At 44.5% G+C, this 14,882-nt stretch overlaps 1 protein-coding gene across 1 annotated transcript in view; it reads left to right on the forward strand.

The window, feature by feature from the left end:
• alpk3a (alpha-kinase 3a) overlaps positions 1 to 8,068 on the forward strand; it is a 72,764-nt gene extending 64,696 nt beyond the window's left edge. The window contains exons 10-13 of the mRNA XM_041178376.1: positions 1 to 89; positions 190 to 398; positions 4,370 to 4,418; positions 7,362 to 8,068. Of these exons, the coding sequence (XP_041034310.1) occupies positions 1 to 89; positions 190 to 398; positions 4,370 to 4,418; positions 7,362 to 7,764 (750 nt within the window). The 3' untranslated portion in view covers positions 7,765 to 8,068. The remainder of the gene's footprint in view (positions 90 to 189; positions 399 to 4,369; positions 4,419 to 7,361) is intronic.
• Positions 8,069 to 14,882: the final 6,814 nt, after the last annotated feature.

Here is a 14,882-nt window from a genome sequence, read left to right on the forward strand (position 1 = left end):
GAATGTAAGCTTCAAAACACAGCAAGAGAATACAGCAAAATATTTGCAGCTGAGGCTCGGGTGATTGAAGCCTTTGGCCCAGTGCCAGAGTGAGTGTTTCTGTGCACAATCAATTCCAATATTTGCTTTTCTGTATTTTCAAAAGATTTCTGTCAATCAGTTGTTCCTTACTCTGATTTTCGTTTCCAGGGTAATTCCATTGCACTTGCTGTATCGCCCTGCCAACAATATCCCTTACGCAACTATTGAGAAAGATTTGAATGGGCAATTCACAAAGTATTCAATGGAAGACAAGAGCAAGAATCTGTCAGAGTCTGAAATTGGACAGAAGTGTCACACCTTTCAACACTGGATTTACCAATGGACAAATGGCAATTTGCTAATAGCTGACTTACAAGGTAGGGTTAAAATTGCACCATGCAGAAAGATCAGATTACTCACTAAGTACTGCTGCCAGGCAACCTGTACTTGACAGCAGTGCGATTACAGACCATTCACCGACTCCCCAGAAATAAAAATAGATTCCTTGATGGTAGAGCATTGTAGGAACAGACCAGTCTTTAGAGAAATGCAATTACCACACCAGTGATCACACTCCTTCACTGTACAGTGGTGTAAATTCAAAGAAATTTTACAAGCCATCTGCTATGCAGCAATATAAATGCAGCCTCATCCTTCATATACAGCAACAAAAATACACTCATCACCAGTATCTGCTTTACAACCATGTAAAAATAGATTAATTAATGAGGCAGCCTATGCTGTAGAATAATATTAATACATCAATCTACTCACAACCATAAGCAAAGTGATGGAAGATGTCAGCTGTGCTATCAAGTGGCATTTACACAGCAATAACCTGCTCACTGATGCTCAGTTTGTGGTCCATCAGGGCCACTCAGCAAAAGACTTCATTCCAGCCTTGATCCAAACATGGACAAAAGAGCTGAATTCAAGATGTGAGGTGAGAATGCCTGCTCTTAACATCAAGGCAGCATTTGACCAAGGAGCCCAGTGCATTGCTGCAGGAGTTCCTCAGAGTAGCTCCAAAAGTAGCAATATCATAAACAGCCCCCCAAAACAAGCAAAAGGATCTGCAGCCACCTTCAGCTGTTTATCACTCACCTTGCCTTCATTGTAAGGTCAGAGGTGGGGATGTTTGCTGATGATTGTACAATGTTCAGCTCCATTCACAACTCCTCAGATACTGAAGCAGTCTGAATCCATATGCAGCAAGATCTGGACAACATTCAGGCTTAGGTTGATAAGTGGCAAGTAACATTCATGCCACACAAATGCCAGGCAATGACCATCTCCATCAAGATAGAATCTAAACAACTCCCCGTGATGTTCAATGGCATTGCTTCACTGGATCCCCCACTATCAATGCCCTGGGGGGATTGCCATTTGACCAAAAACTTAACTGGACCATATATACTGTGACTACAAGAGCAGGTCAGAGGCCTGTAGCAAGTAACTCACCTCCTGACCTGACTCCCCAAAGTCTATCCACCATCTACAAGGCACAGGTCAGAAGTATGATGGAATATTCCCTACTTGCCTGGATGAGTTCAACTCTAACAACACTCAAGAAGTTTGACACCATCCAGGACAAGGCAGCCCTCTTGATCAGCACCCTATCCACAAACTTTCACTCCCTCCACCACTGACGCACAGCAGCAGCGGTGTGTACCATCTACAATATGCACTGCAGCAACTCGTCCAGGCTCCTTCCACTGCACCTTCCAAACCTACGACCTCTATCAAGGACAATGTCAGGGGATACATGGGAACATAACCACCTGCAAGTTCCCTTCCAAGTCACACACCATCCTGACTTGGAACTATATTGCTGTTCCTTCACTGTTGCTGGGTTAGAATCCTGGAACTTACTCCCTAACAGCACTGTGAGTGTGCCAGCACCACATGAACTGCAGTAGTTCAGAAGGCAGCTCACCACCACCTTCTCGAGGGCAATTAAGGATAGACAGTAAATGCTGGTTTGGCCAGCGATGGCCACATATCATGATCGAATAAAATCTCACTGATATATGCCTTTGATACTGAACATTATTGTAAATACAAACTCACTAATAGTTTTCTCTTTTACTGGACACAAACAAAAATGCACTTGTCACTGACAATGATAGAGGTCTCTCAACAAAGTGAAAAAGTGTGAGATTGTTACTAGGTGTAGGTGTAGGCTAGTGTTGGTATGGCTGTGGTGGGTTGTCTTGTTGTTTAGTGTAGGCAAAGCTCTTGTTACCACTGCGATATTGTGGGAATTACTGCTCAAAATTAACAGCTCTGTTGAGAAATGCTGGAGCAAAAGGATGTTTTGCTGGGAGTGGCCAGCATATTTTGGAGAGGAAACTGAACACAAAAGATCTAGGAAATAAACCAGGCTGAGGATATTCATAGATATTGGGTGAACAATGAACTTGTCCTCTTTAGTGATGAATCCCATACATTCTTGTTAAATTATTTTTAGTGGACACATGCCAATTTGGCATAGCTGGGCACAATGTTAAAAATGTGCAAAGTACCCTATTTACTAATGCCTCTTAAGAACTTGTCAAGTACCATTTCAGGTGTCTTCGATAAGCTTCCATCCAATGGCTTTGATTGGTCATGTGTCGATCTAATTTCTCATCTGAGGAAAAATGATGTTTGAAGGGGCCTAATCTGCCTCAGATTCCTGGACATCTAGTCGCAGTGCCTCCATGTTATTTGGTGTTTTATTGAGCCCACTTCATCCCATTGTTGTTTACTGGCTATGTCCTTAGCCACATTCCTTGCTATGTAGTATGTAAATGCCCATCCGAGGAAGTTTTTGTGTCATTGCATTTGTCCAAGGTCAGTGGCAATCTAGGTGTCTTTGGGAGCATCCATGTAGACCATTGGTTGTTCGTTCCTCCATCTTAAATGCCTGATAGTGTGGACTCTGTGTCCCTGTGCCATAGCTCTCTCACAGTGTATTGTGTCTATGTATTCCTGCCCCTGAACTCCCTCACAGTCTGTTAACTGTATTACTGTGCCTGAGATCCCAGTGACTGTGTGTTTCTCCAATGCAGTTGCCATGTGTTCTTCTGGTTGTAATACCTAAGAATTCTCTGTTGGCTTAATGGGCTGAGCTCAGGAATAGGCAGAACAGAATGGGTTGGATAATAAACACTGAACATCTGAATGCTATATTTATATACTCTAAACTGATTCTGTCAGTGCCTCATCACCAAAGTAAATAGTGTTAAATGTTTGTTTGCTAATATTTACAGTCATTGATTCCAGTCCCGTGCACAGAATTACAGAAGATTAATTGTTACACAGCTTTAATATTATTGACAACGGGACCAAATGAGATAAGTTTGATATAGCGATTTATTACAATCTTGAATGTGCTGCCATAAAGGGTGATGGAAGCAGATTCAATAATAACTTTCAAATGGGAATTGGATAAGTATCTGAAAAGAAAGCTATTTGCAGGGCTATGGGAAAAAAGCAGGGGGAGTGGGACTAATTGGATAGCTCTTTCAAAGGGCTAGCACAGGTATTATGGGCTGAATGGCCTCCTGTGCCTAATGTTTCTGTAATTTCTGACATGTTTCTAATGATATGGACCATCCCCCCTCGATTTCCCGATTTTCTTGTCCACTCTGTGCTGGTATGGGCTGCCCCGTCAGCTGAAAGGTCTACCCTACTAAAGTCTGACCCTTCTTGGTATCTAGTGGAAAAGTAGAACATTAAGGCTTGATTGCCTGAATTTTTGCACTTGGGGTAGACGAACTCTTGAAGATTTGCATGCTGCTAGAAGGGGTACTTGGGGCTGAAATTCTCTAAGGGTTTCTGCTGGGTCTCTGCCATTCCCTACCTGCCTTATATGGGCTGGAGCCTCCAGCTGTCCCTTAGAAAGCTCATGGGACAGAGATGCCAATAGTAGAAGTATACTGATCTCCACAAGGACCTTTCAGATTTCCAGCATCTGCAGTATTTTGCTTTTATCCACAAGGGCCAATGTGGCTCCCATTTGCCCCTCTCCAGAGTTTAAAAGTTCTTCAAAGCAACCTACCCATATCAGTCCCGTTCCTAAAGTGGTTAATGGGACCATATCAATGGTTGCTGGCATGGGGTGGGGGCGGGGTGGCTTGAGCAACCAGATAATTGGAGATGCATTCATTATGATGCATTTCCCACTGGACCCATGCGAATGAGATGTCCTCTCACTGAGTGTGGTGAGATCAGCGCTGGAAGGTATGGCCCAGGGTAATCACCTGGATCACAAGCCCGGGCAATTAGAGTGTCTATTTCTTTTAGAACAAATGTGCTGCTCAGTAAGCCTCCTTCTTTACTGTCTGTGTGCTTATCCATACAGGAGTGGGACTGAAACTCACAGATGTGCAGATTGCGACAACTTCCAAAGGGTAGGTCAAGATTGTGATTCATCCAAATAAAGCTTGGATGCAATATAACATCATGTTTCATCAGTGGAAATTAAGTTTGAATCCAGATCAGACTGAAGAAAAGGCCTCCTCTCTTTATCATACTTAACAACAACGCCTTGCATTTTATGTAGTTAAATGTCCCAAGACGCTTCAAACAAAGTTTGACTTTGAGCCACATAAGGAGACATTAGAACAAGTGGGTTTTAAGAAACAGTTCGAAAGAGGGGCCAGGTAGCGAGGTGGAAAACTTTAGGGCCAGGCAGCTGAAGATACCGCCACCAGTATTGGAGCGATCAAAATCTGGAATGCATAAGAAATGCAGATATCACAATGGGGCTATGGGGCTGGAAGGGATTACAAAGATAGGGAGGGGATGAGGCCATGGAAGGATTTGAAAACGAGGATGAGAATTTTAAAAGTAAGGTGAGCATAATGCAAATTAAATGACTTGACTGATCTTAACCCATTGCCTTGGCATAGATAACCCTAACCTGTACCCCTAATCCCTAACCCCTAACCCTAACTCCTAATCCTAACCCCTAACCCTAGGACTAACTGTAATTGACTCAAATTGGTATTTAAAATTGGCAAGAACTGAAAAAGAGAAGCATAAAATTCTGGAAATGCACAGGAATTTAATTGCTATCTGAAAGTGAAAGATTAGCCAATGTTTGTTATCTGGCATGATCTGTCAGACCAACAGCTCTGTCACCCAAATAGTTAGCCTGATTGGCCCACAGTTTAATTGTAGCATTTTCTGTTTCCATTGGGTTTTGACAAATTAATCCAGAGAGGCTACGCAGAACGACTGGAGTGGGAATTGAAAAGATTCACACTGGTGCAGTAACAGATGGTACCCTGAAGAAGGCATGTTATTTAGGAAGAGTAGAAGGCATTTCACATTGCTACACCTGACCTCACAATGTTTTGAAGCTAATATTACAGAAGCATTGACTTCCATTAGCATGATGAGCAGAAGCGTTCACAGATTAAAGCAAATATCATGAATATGTGAAGTATTGATGACCCAGAATCCAGATGTTAAAATTCAATCTGTTGAATATAGTGGGCCGTAACTTGCAACTCGAGTGCTGCCTGCAGGAATTAGAAGAAATAAATACCTACTTACCTGCCTTTGAAAATTATGCTGATACTTCCAATCACTGGAGCTGCTTGGGGCCTGCATTTAAAGAGTCCTCCTAGGCCTCAGCAAAGTGCAGCTCTGGCAGATTCAAGGAAGCCACAGCCCCCTTTTTTATGACACTAGCTACCATAAAGCAGGTAAGTTTAAAGAGACCAGTGAAATTTACAAACCAGGGAGAAGGTAAATGTCTAAGGTAAGTAGATAGGATTTGGTGGGTGGGGGGTCAGTTCAGAGGACAGGAGGGTTGGGGGGGTTCGGAGGTCAGCTATGGGGGTCAGAGTTCGGAGGTTGAAGGGTCGGAGGTATGGGGTGCTCAGAGTTTGGGGGCAGGGGAGTCAGAGGTCAGGTGGAGGGGTCAGAGGTCAGTGGGGTGGGGGTGTCAGGCGTGGGGGGTGTCAGAGGTCAGGGGCTGGGGGTGGGGGGGGTTCGTTGGTTGGAGAGTGGACTGAGCTTTGTTGGGGGGTGTGAGGGGAGTCCCGTTAAATAATTACCCAGAAGTTAGAAGGGGTTTTAATTCTTCCAACCTTTTCTTGGGCCTGAATCTTCTGGTCGGCGTGCAGGGGCAGGCCCTGCTCGCCGATACGTAAAATGACGTGCAGTGATGTCGGGCGTGCGTCCTGATGTCACCGTGCATCATACCAGTCCTCAGTTTGGCGGGCGCTCAGTGGAGTTGGCTGCCTATTACAGCCATTAATTAACTAATTTACCTGCTTCTCAGTGCTGCCCGTCTAACCTTAAGGTTGGCGGGCAGGCAAAGAGGCCAGGCGGCCTTCGCATTTTTTATGGAACCTCAACCACGGGCGGGATGAGGTTTTATGAAGACTTTATAACTTTAATAAAAATTTTTAATAAAATTCATAGACCTGTCCCAGCTCATGTGACATTGTCGGATTAATTTTTTCAAATCTTTTTTTCAGATTTTCACAATGAAATAAATCTCCCTGAGGCACGGAGCTGCCTCAGGGAGATTTCTGTGCTCTTTCGCGCAGGCCCCAACTCTCCCTCCAACCCCCGATCAGTGCTCTGGGTGCGCGTCACACTGGGTGGGTAAAATGGTAGCACACAGCCGATTGCGGGCGGCAATTAACTGCGGGCCGGCCCACGCCTGCTCCTGCACAGCCCACTCGACTCAGAGAGAAAATTGTCCCCTTGGTAACTATTGGTTAAATTGATCTAAATTGCATTTTCAATCATCCCCAGAGCAGGGCAATTGTCCAGAGGAAGTTAGCACCTCTGGGCAATTGCTGTGTAAACCCTCACCTGGGAACTTATAAGAGGGTTTCCGCAGCGCATCTCTGCGGTACCCCCACTCCCTCTCACAGCTGACACTGGGGAGCTCAGAATTTATGGCCTATTGAATTACATAGAATATACAGGCATTTGGTGTTTTCTAATGTTCATGCTCCACATGGGCCTGCCCATCGCTCTTCAACTAACCATAGCAGCTAACCTTCTCCTCCATGAATTTATCTAGTTTCCCCTTCAATGCATCTGTGTTATTCACCTCAAAACTCCAAGTGGTGGTAAGTTCCACATTCTAACCATTCTCTAGGTAAGGAAATTTCTCCTGAATTCCCTACTGGATTGATTAGTGTCTATCATATTTATGAACCCTAGATTTGGTTTCCCCTACAAGTGGAAATATCTTTTCTTTGTCTAGCTGATCAAACCTTTTCATAACCTCAAAGATTGCTATTATGGGAGGTGGGGGAACCTTCTCTCGATTTCCTCCCTCACTATTTGTAGACTTAAAATTTTAATTGGATTTCTTTTTGCAGGTATCAAGGACTCACAGGGAACTGTGCTTCCTCAGTTATTGAAGAGTTTGCCACTGCCCATCAGTGTAACCGCTACTGTGAGGCATTGGGACTAAAAAGCATCGATAGCCTCCAACTAGCTAAGCCAAAAACATCAAAGAGCCCACTGATGACTAGGAAGGCTCACTCAACTCAGTCCAGCCCTCAAATCCAGAGGAAGGGTCATTCCAGCCCACAGCTCCAAAGGAAGGACCCTCAATCTAGCCCATTGGCCCAACGGAAAGGCTTGTCCAGCCCACAGGCCTCTCGAAAGAGCGCAACAAGCCCCAACCTTGCTCGCAAAGCAGGCAACACAGAGGACAGCAGTCGGCAAATCATAAAACACAAAACTGTGGAGGTCCCTAAGCCCGTCAAACTGCGGTAAATGCGTTGGAACAACCATTCATCAGATTGCGGCAGGGTATCAAGCACTTTTTATTTTTGCAAGCAATTGTTTAATGTGGAAAGATTTGAGTCAAATGAGGGATTCAAGAAACCAATGAAAGTTAAGTGTCATCAGCAATAATGTCCCCGGGTACTTAATGTCCGCCAGAAACTTTGTAGGTTTTAAATTACTAGTCAGATCGTGGGTGGGTGATATTGAGTTACAGGCGGTTCCTTTGGGTGCCTCTGGAGGTGCATTAAACCAGCAGTGTTCTGTGTCCATCAGCAGAACCCTGAGGTTTGCTCTTGAACTTGCTGCCTGCAGTTTACTGTTCTTTATATCCGGGTGGAAATTCGTCTTGGGTAATGGTGCAAAACAGGTAGTATTGTTACAAGCAGCACTTGATATTCAGCTCAATTGCAATCAATAGAATTAAAAATCAGGGAGTCCACCACCTGAGATGGAATTCTAGGCCATCGTATATGATTTATTCATGTTTTTCAATTGGCTTTTGAGTTTATGGCAGGGAAGGACCTCTGCGGCAGGCATGCTGAGGTGGTAAGATATAGGTGAAAGAGCGTTAAAGACAACGGCTACTCAGGTGCACTGTGCCTCACGCTAGGTACTTCAGTATTATGAGTATTTTTTTTTGGTAGCAGATTACGGGTAAGTAAACTATTCGGTATATATTATAATTAGCTGGATGGAAGATTACCTGGGACCATTATTGAGAGATTGACACAAGTTTTGTATTGTTTTAAGGACAAAACTTCAAAATGCTGGTATTAGTTTGGTTTGTGTTTGTTTTTTTTTGCGATGACTGAAGAACTCAGCTCTATTGAGAGATGGCTGCCAGCGAGTAATAATGTGTAAGTACCAAGAAAATTTGCAGAGGTTATTAATCTTGGTGTACAGTCTGATTATAGCTCACTAATTTGGGTGAACTGGATGAATCTGTAGTTAGAAAACCAAAGCTGAACAGTGCCATATGCATGCGTTAATGCATCGCTTCTCCAAGTGCTCTTGTTTCTGGATCATGTAGTGCTGGCATCTCATTTATATTCAATCTCATTTTCTGGTGCAAACATACCATCTCTAAATTCTTTTTTGCTGCTCGACTAAATTCAATTGGGGATGATCATGACTGCATAATGGATCACGCCTGATTTTCTGCCTGTCTATTTAAGTAACGTGGAAGGTTAGACCTGATGTGCAACCAGGGTGTATTCCTCTATACCCGATTTCCCTCTGTGTTGCTGCCAACATATCCAAAAGGCATTCAAGCAGCAACAAGAAAGTCTGCCCCTTTGTTCTCAGCCCTGGGACCTGAACTCAGCTGAGATTGCTGGGATGATCGTTAGCCTAGACCTACATGATCATTAGTCACTGACCAACTAATTAGACCTGGATGAGAAATAGGGCTTGATAGCTTAATGTTTTTGGCTGCTGTGAGTGCGCTTAGAGCTCCAAAATGCATCTGCATGTACTTGTTGGACGAGTCAGGCCATGTACCATATTGATGAAAGCTTTAGCATGTGTGCATTAAGTGTCTGCCTGGAATATGTAGAGCAGGCAGATTATGATGTTAATCAGCATGCGGTACTGATTTGACACCAGGGGTACTATTTTGAAGCTCAGTGCTCCAGCAAACAACCTCTTGTTAACCTTGTACAGCTGAACAAACATTCAACAACAGGAGGAACCCCTCCCACCAAAGTTAAGATCATCAACTACTTATAGGTTAATTGCTGATTGATTCTCTTTGGCTTCTCTTGTTATGATTCTATAAGTATTTGGTGATTTTTAGGCTGGCTTCAAGTTGTAAGAGCAAACTGGAAGTGGTTTTGGCAGGTTCTGAAGGAGTTTTTGATGACTTCAAGGCTTCTGTGTAAATCAGTTGCTGCCAGATATGGGTGCACTGATCGGCATGCCCCTTGGAATAGCACATGACTGGGAGAATGAACAGAGGCCACGCAGAACAGGACAGAATGCTGGAAGAGGGAGGAGGAGGGGGAAAAGGGCTCACAGAAATCATGTCCATTTGGACTAGTATTAAGAGAGTAATTCTCCTACCTGAATCTCAGCAAGGAACAATGTGTGAGTTGTCTGCGCTTCAGTAAGAACATTCTCACTGAAATCTGCCACCTGCTGCAGTCACAACTGCGGCCATAGAGCACCATGACTGCATTGCCAGTGACTGGGGAGGTGGTTCTTTTGATCAACTTTTATGCACCTGGCTGCATCCAGGTTGGAGTTGGAGATATTTGCAACATCTCACTGTTTGCTGTCCACTGTGGAGGTAGAGTCACTGAGGCTTTCTACTCAATGAATTCTGACGAGACTTCAATCCCCTCTTGCCAGAATCAGGATTTGCTAGGATTGCAGGCATTATTAGTCAACATCACTTGGCGGGCACTGCATCTCAATTCTGCCCTATACTGGGCCTGAAAGGGATTCCACTCCCTCAACGTCCAGCTGGTGTGCTACCATACATAATCATGCAGGTTAGTGCTCAATACCCTGGCAGCTGATTATTCTCTGGAAGTCCACCATGTCAACTGAGTGATAAGGGCTAATACTGGTGACATGGTGTGCACCCCTCTCGAGGAGGTCCGTAGTACTCAGGAGACTGGGTGCCAAGCTCCATGATGGCCTGCTGTATGACACACAACCTCACCACCATGAAGCTGCAAGCGGCTGAAGAGCAGGAACATGAGGAAGAACTAGAAGAGAGGTGACGAACCAGAGAGCCTTCCTACCTTTATGCAAAAAACCCATTTGAATGTGACACCAGTAACCACATACCCTATTTCTCATTCACCAACCACACTTTACCTTCCCTCTGTCACTGCTTGGTTACAATGTAAAAAATAAAATCCAGCACAAAATAAACATTCCAAATCAAATTTATAAATGAAACCATGTCATCTTGCATACAAAAGTCAACCAATCACACTTGTTTATTCTCTTAGTGCTTGTCTTCTGTATGCCTTTGCCTATCCTACATGGTTCCTACACCAAGCTCCAGTGGCTGCAGCATGGCTGGTGGAAAGCTGCTGGATTCCACCGGAGGAGGCTGCAGATGGCCTTGAAGGGCGACTTCAAGCAATTCTGGGTCTAGTAGGACCTTGACCACACGTGTGAGGTAGTTGAGCTTTATGGCACCATATCCAGGTCCTCTGAGTTTGGCTCGCTGAGTGAATGTCTGGAGGGATTCTCAGCCCCATGTGGATACAGGACATCTCTCTTGCTTTCCACTTCTGTCACCAAGGCCTCCAGTTCAGTGCCTAAACACCTTGAAGCCCTCTCCTTTGCTGAGCTATTCTTCAGTGCTTCCCCAGTCAGATTTACTTTCCACACAGCTGCCAGTGCCTGTTCCAGCTGCAGTGCATCTCCTGTTTAAGTGCTGCCAACCAGCTTTAATTAGTGTGGGCTTGCTTTAAATTGTGCTTGCCACTCACAACATTGGCCTCCAGCTGATGTGGAATGTGACCCAGTCAACAGTGAGATTAGTGCTGGTTGCACACTGAAATCTTCAAATCAGCAGAGAGCACATAGCTGGTGTGCTATCTTCGTTGCAGTGAAAGGCTGCAGGATAATTACAATCCCATTGCCCGCTTTCAGGGACTGTCCAATTTAGCCCCCAGTTAAAGCACCAGGGGGCAGCAGTCTACAGCACATCTTGAACTAACTGGTACTAAAATATCATCTATTCAAATGTTAATGTGTGCTGGATCGGAAGATAGACACAGATGAGTGAGGCCTTTTAATCCATCTTGGTTTATCCCTTCATTGACTCCTGATGTGAAGGTCTCGTGGAATTAGTGGCACTCCCTAGTGCTCCAGCAGTGATGAGAGTCTGTTGTTGCCTCCTGGTGAATGCCGTAAATCTGCGGGAGACTAGTACCAGATTCGGGGGCAGAATCTTCCGCTCAGCGTGCAGGGTCGGGTCCGACACGCTGACATGTTAAATGATGTTGGGCGTGCGTCTCGACATCGCCGCGCGCCATCACGATATTTTGTTCGGTGGACGCGTGCCAGAGTCGGCTGCGTGCCCACCGAAATGTCAACGGCCTATTAAGGCCATTAAGAAAGTAATTAAAGTAGTTAAGAATGCTGCCCATCCAACTGGGATGAGGTTTCCTAAAGCTTTTATAAAATCAATAAATTAACTTTCCCACCTTTACAAACATTTCACAACTCATGTGACACTGTCATATGAGGGGACATGTTTGAATAAATTTTTAAATCCATTCTTTATTCATTTTCGTATCCATTCAATCTCCCTGAAGCAGCTCCGTGTCTCAGGGAGATTGCTGCACCCTTTCATGTGTGTGCATGAAAGCGCGCTGGCCCCAACTCTCCCTCCTCCCCCTGCCCGCACAGGTAGCGCTGAGCGCAACCGGCCACGCATTACGCTGGGCAGGCCTTAATTGGCCCGCCTGCTTAAAATGGCGGCACGCAGCCGTTTGCCGCCGGCTATCGGCTCCGCGCCCTCCCCCGCCCGCTCCTGCCCTGCCCACCCACCATAGGAAAAATCCAGTCCCATGTGTAGAAGAGGTGAGAGACAGAAGTGGTTCTGGTGTTGCTTTCCCGGCGCTCCGAATGCACAGAGCCGTAAGGCGAAGCTGCTTATTGGAGCCCATCAGAATGACAGCTGTCTGATGGAAATGTCACACTGGCCTGCGTGTGAGGTTGAGACTGAGGCGTGTTGTGCAGGCAGAGTAAGTAGAGGGGATTGATGTGTAGCACCTTGAAGCATCTCCACTTGAACTGGTAATGCTGAATGCTGACCTCAATTGGAACATGTAAAGAGGTGGGAAATCCTCCATGTATCACCACTGATGGATTTTGACTTTTTGAGTTCAATGATAACACATCTGATCAAGTCAAACTGTACAACCTGTCATTAGGAGGGTAGGATCCTGATTGATGACGTTCGCAGGATAACACTTGCCTAATGTAGCACACACAGGAATGTAACATGAATGCTTGAAACATTCAGACAGGACATTGGTCAATCAGCTAAAAACAAAAAACTGCGGATGCTGGAAATCCAAAACAAAAACAGAATTACCTGGAAAAACTCAGCAGGTCTGGCAGCATTGGCGGAGAAGAAAAGAATTGACGTTTCGGGTCCTCATGACCCTTAGCAGAACCACATTGTTACCCTGTGGCATCATGGAGACTTGTCGTGGTTTCTTTAGTTGAGGAACCAGCATGTCTGTTCATGGCACAATGTTATTGGCTTTTATTTCTTGAGATCCACTTTGGGAAGGAATGACTATTTTCAAATCCACACCCACCATTTGGATTTGGGACACCCTTGTGCGAATACCCCGATAGTGACTGGTGTGCTTTGGTATTAGTTAGTCTGGAAGGTGCTGAAATGACTGATGTGACACTGATTTGGAGCATCAGAGAGACCCAAGGTGACCAGAAGTGGATGAAACTGGGAAAAGAAAATGTCATCACAATTAATCCAGTTTGGATCGCACCCTTGCTACTTCATAGGATGTGTGTGTGTATCCATTAGCACCTTGTGACTCAGAGAATAGGTTCTGGAGCTGTAAGAGTATTAACATTGCAAATTAAAGACAAATTGGCATTCACAGCAGAGATTCCGAAAGATTAAATATACATTTTAAAAATAGATAGGGAAGAAAGATATTAAACAAAGAAACACATTGACATTTTGAAGTGAGCATTCTCAGTCATTGGTCATCGCACAGATCATGGATCTTCTCCTGGGCGTATCAGTAGGGTTAGAGGTCGCGGGAGTAGTGGTGATTGGGGGTGGGGGGGGAGTCGGGGTGGGAAGTTTTGGTGGTGTAGGGGCTGAAGATTGGGGAATGGGGTGTTTGAATATTTTGCTGCTGCTCCTGCTTTAACAACACTGACCTAAACACTGTCACCCCATTGGACCCTGTCTGAGAGCCATTAGCATGCAACCAAAACAGTTTGACACAGTCATTAATGACCACAAGTTGGACTTGATAACGTTTTTACTTACCCTTTCAGATAAGTAATGATTGATACTGGATAGTGAGTCATTCGGTTCTGATGGCTACGCGTTTAGCTAGATAATACAAAATAGAAATGGGTGACATAGGAAGAACCTGTGGAAATATACAGGCACTATTGTTCTTGATTACTTGTGTGCTGTTTACATTAGATGAACAGATCAGTTGACACAATTCTATTCCTAGTACAACAGACTAAAACCGTTTCAAAGAATTTCCTACAGTTGTGCTACATATAACTGGACCTTCACCAGGGAGATTGGATCAGTGGTGCTGATAAAGTAAGAGCCAATGGACATAATCCCAGATATCAGAGTGATACCTCTGCTTGCTCTGTGCCCTTGGCTCGTGAATCTTGACTGGATGATTGCACTGACTGACAGCCATCCTGAGAACAACACCATTATGTAAAAAGGAACAGATTCTGGATATCATGCTTCTGCTGGACTACTTCTGTCACAGGCAATTGTGAGGCTAAAATGTTTTATTTTCCCACACCAGTTAAACATTGCTTGAAATGATCCTGGCTATGAAATAAGTGCTTGTGTGCAATCTGAGAATGGTGAATGCTTGCTGTCGAAGAACCTACTAGAGATTATATTCTTGCTTATTTCAATTTTAAGAAGAGCCTTAAACATTAGCATTTTACCTTCTGTCTATCCTTCATGGTATAGAGATACAAATACAATGGTTTGAGCAAAAAAAACCCCTAAAGTTTGCTATACTTCAAGGTAGGAACAGCAGTAGGCCATTCAGCTCCTCAAGCCTGTTCCACCATTCGGTTAGATCATGGCTGTCCTGTATCTTAACTTATTTATCGACATCCTGCAATACTGGAAGCTACTGAAAATCCGTCAATCTCAGTCTCGAAAACTTCCGTCGTTCCAACATTCAGAACTGTTTGGGGGGGAGGGCCCAGATTGACTTCCCAGAGGAAGTCCTTATTGATTTCAGTTGTGAATGGGCGGGATCTTATTTTGAGGTTAAAGCTCTTATTTTAACGTTCCTAGATTCCTCTGTATTTTTTGTTTCTATCCTATCGCATCCTTTTATCACCTGAAACATCTCAATTGTGCTTGGAAAAGTGAGGACTGT

The sequence above is a fragment of the Carcharodon carcharias genome, chromosome 32, assembly GCF_017639515.1.
Source record: "Carcharodon carcharias isolate sCarCar2 chromosome 32, sCarCar2.pri, whole genome shotgun sequence".
NCBI lineage: Eukaryota > Metazoa > Chordata > Chondrichthyes > Lamniformes > Lamnidae > Carcharodon > Carcharodon carcharias.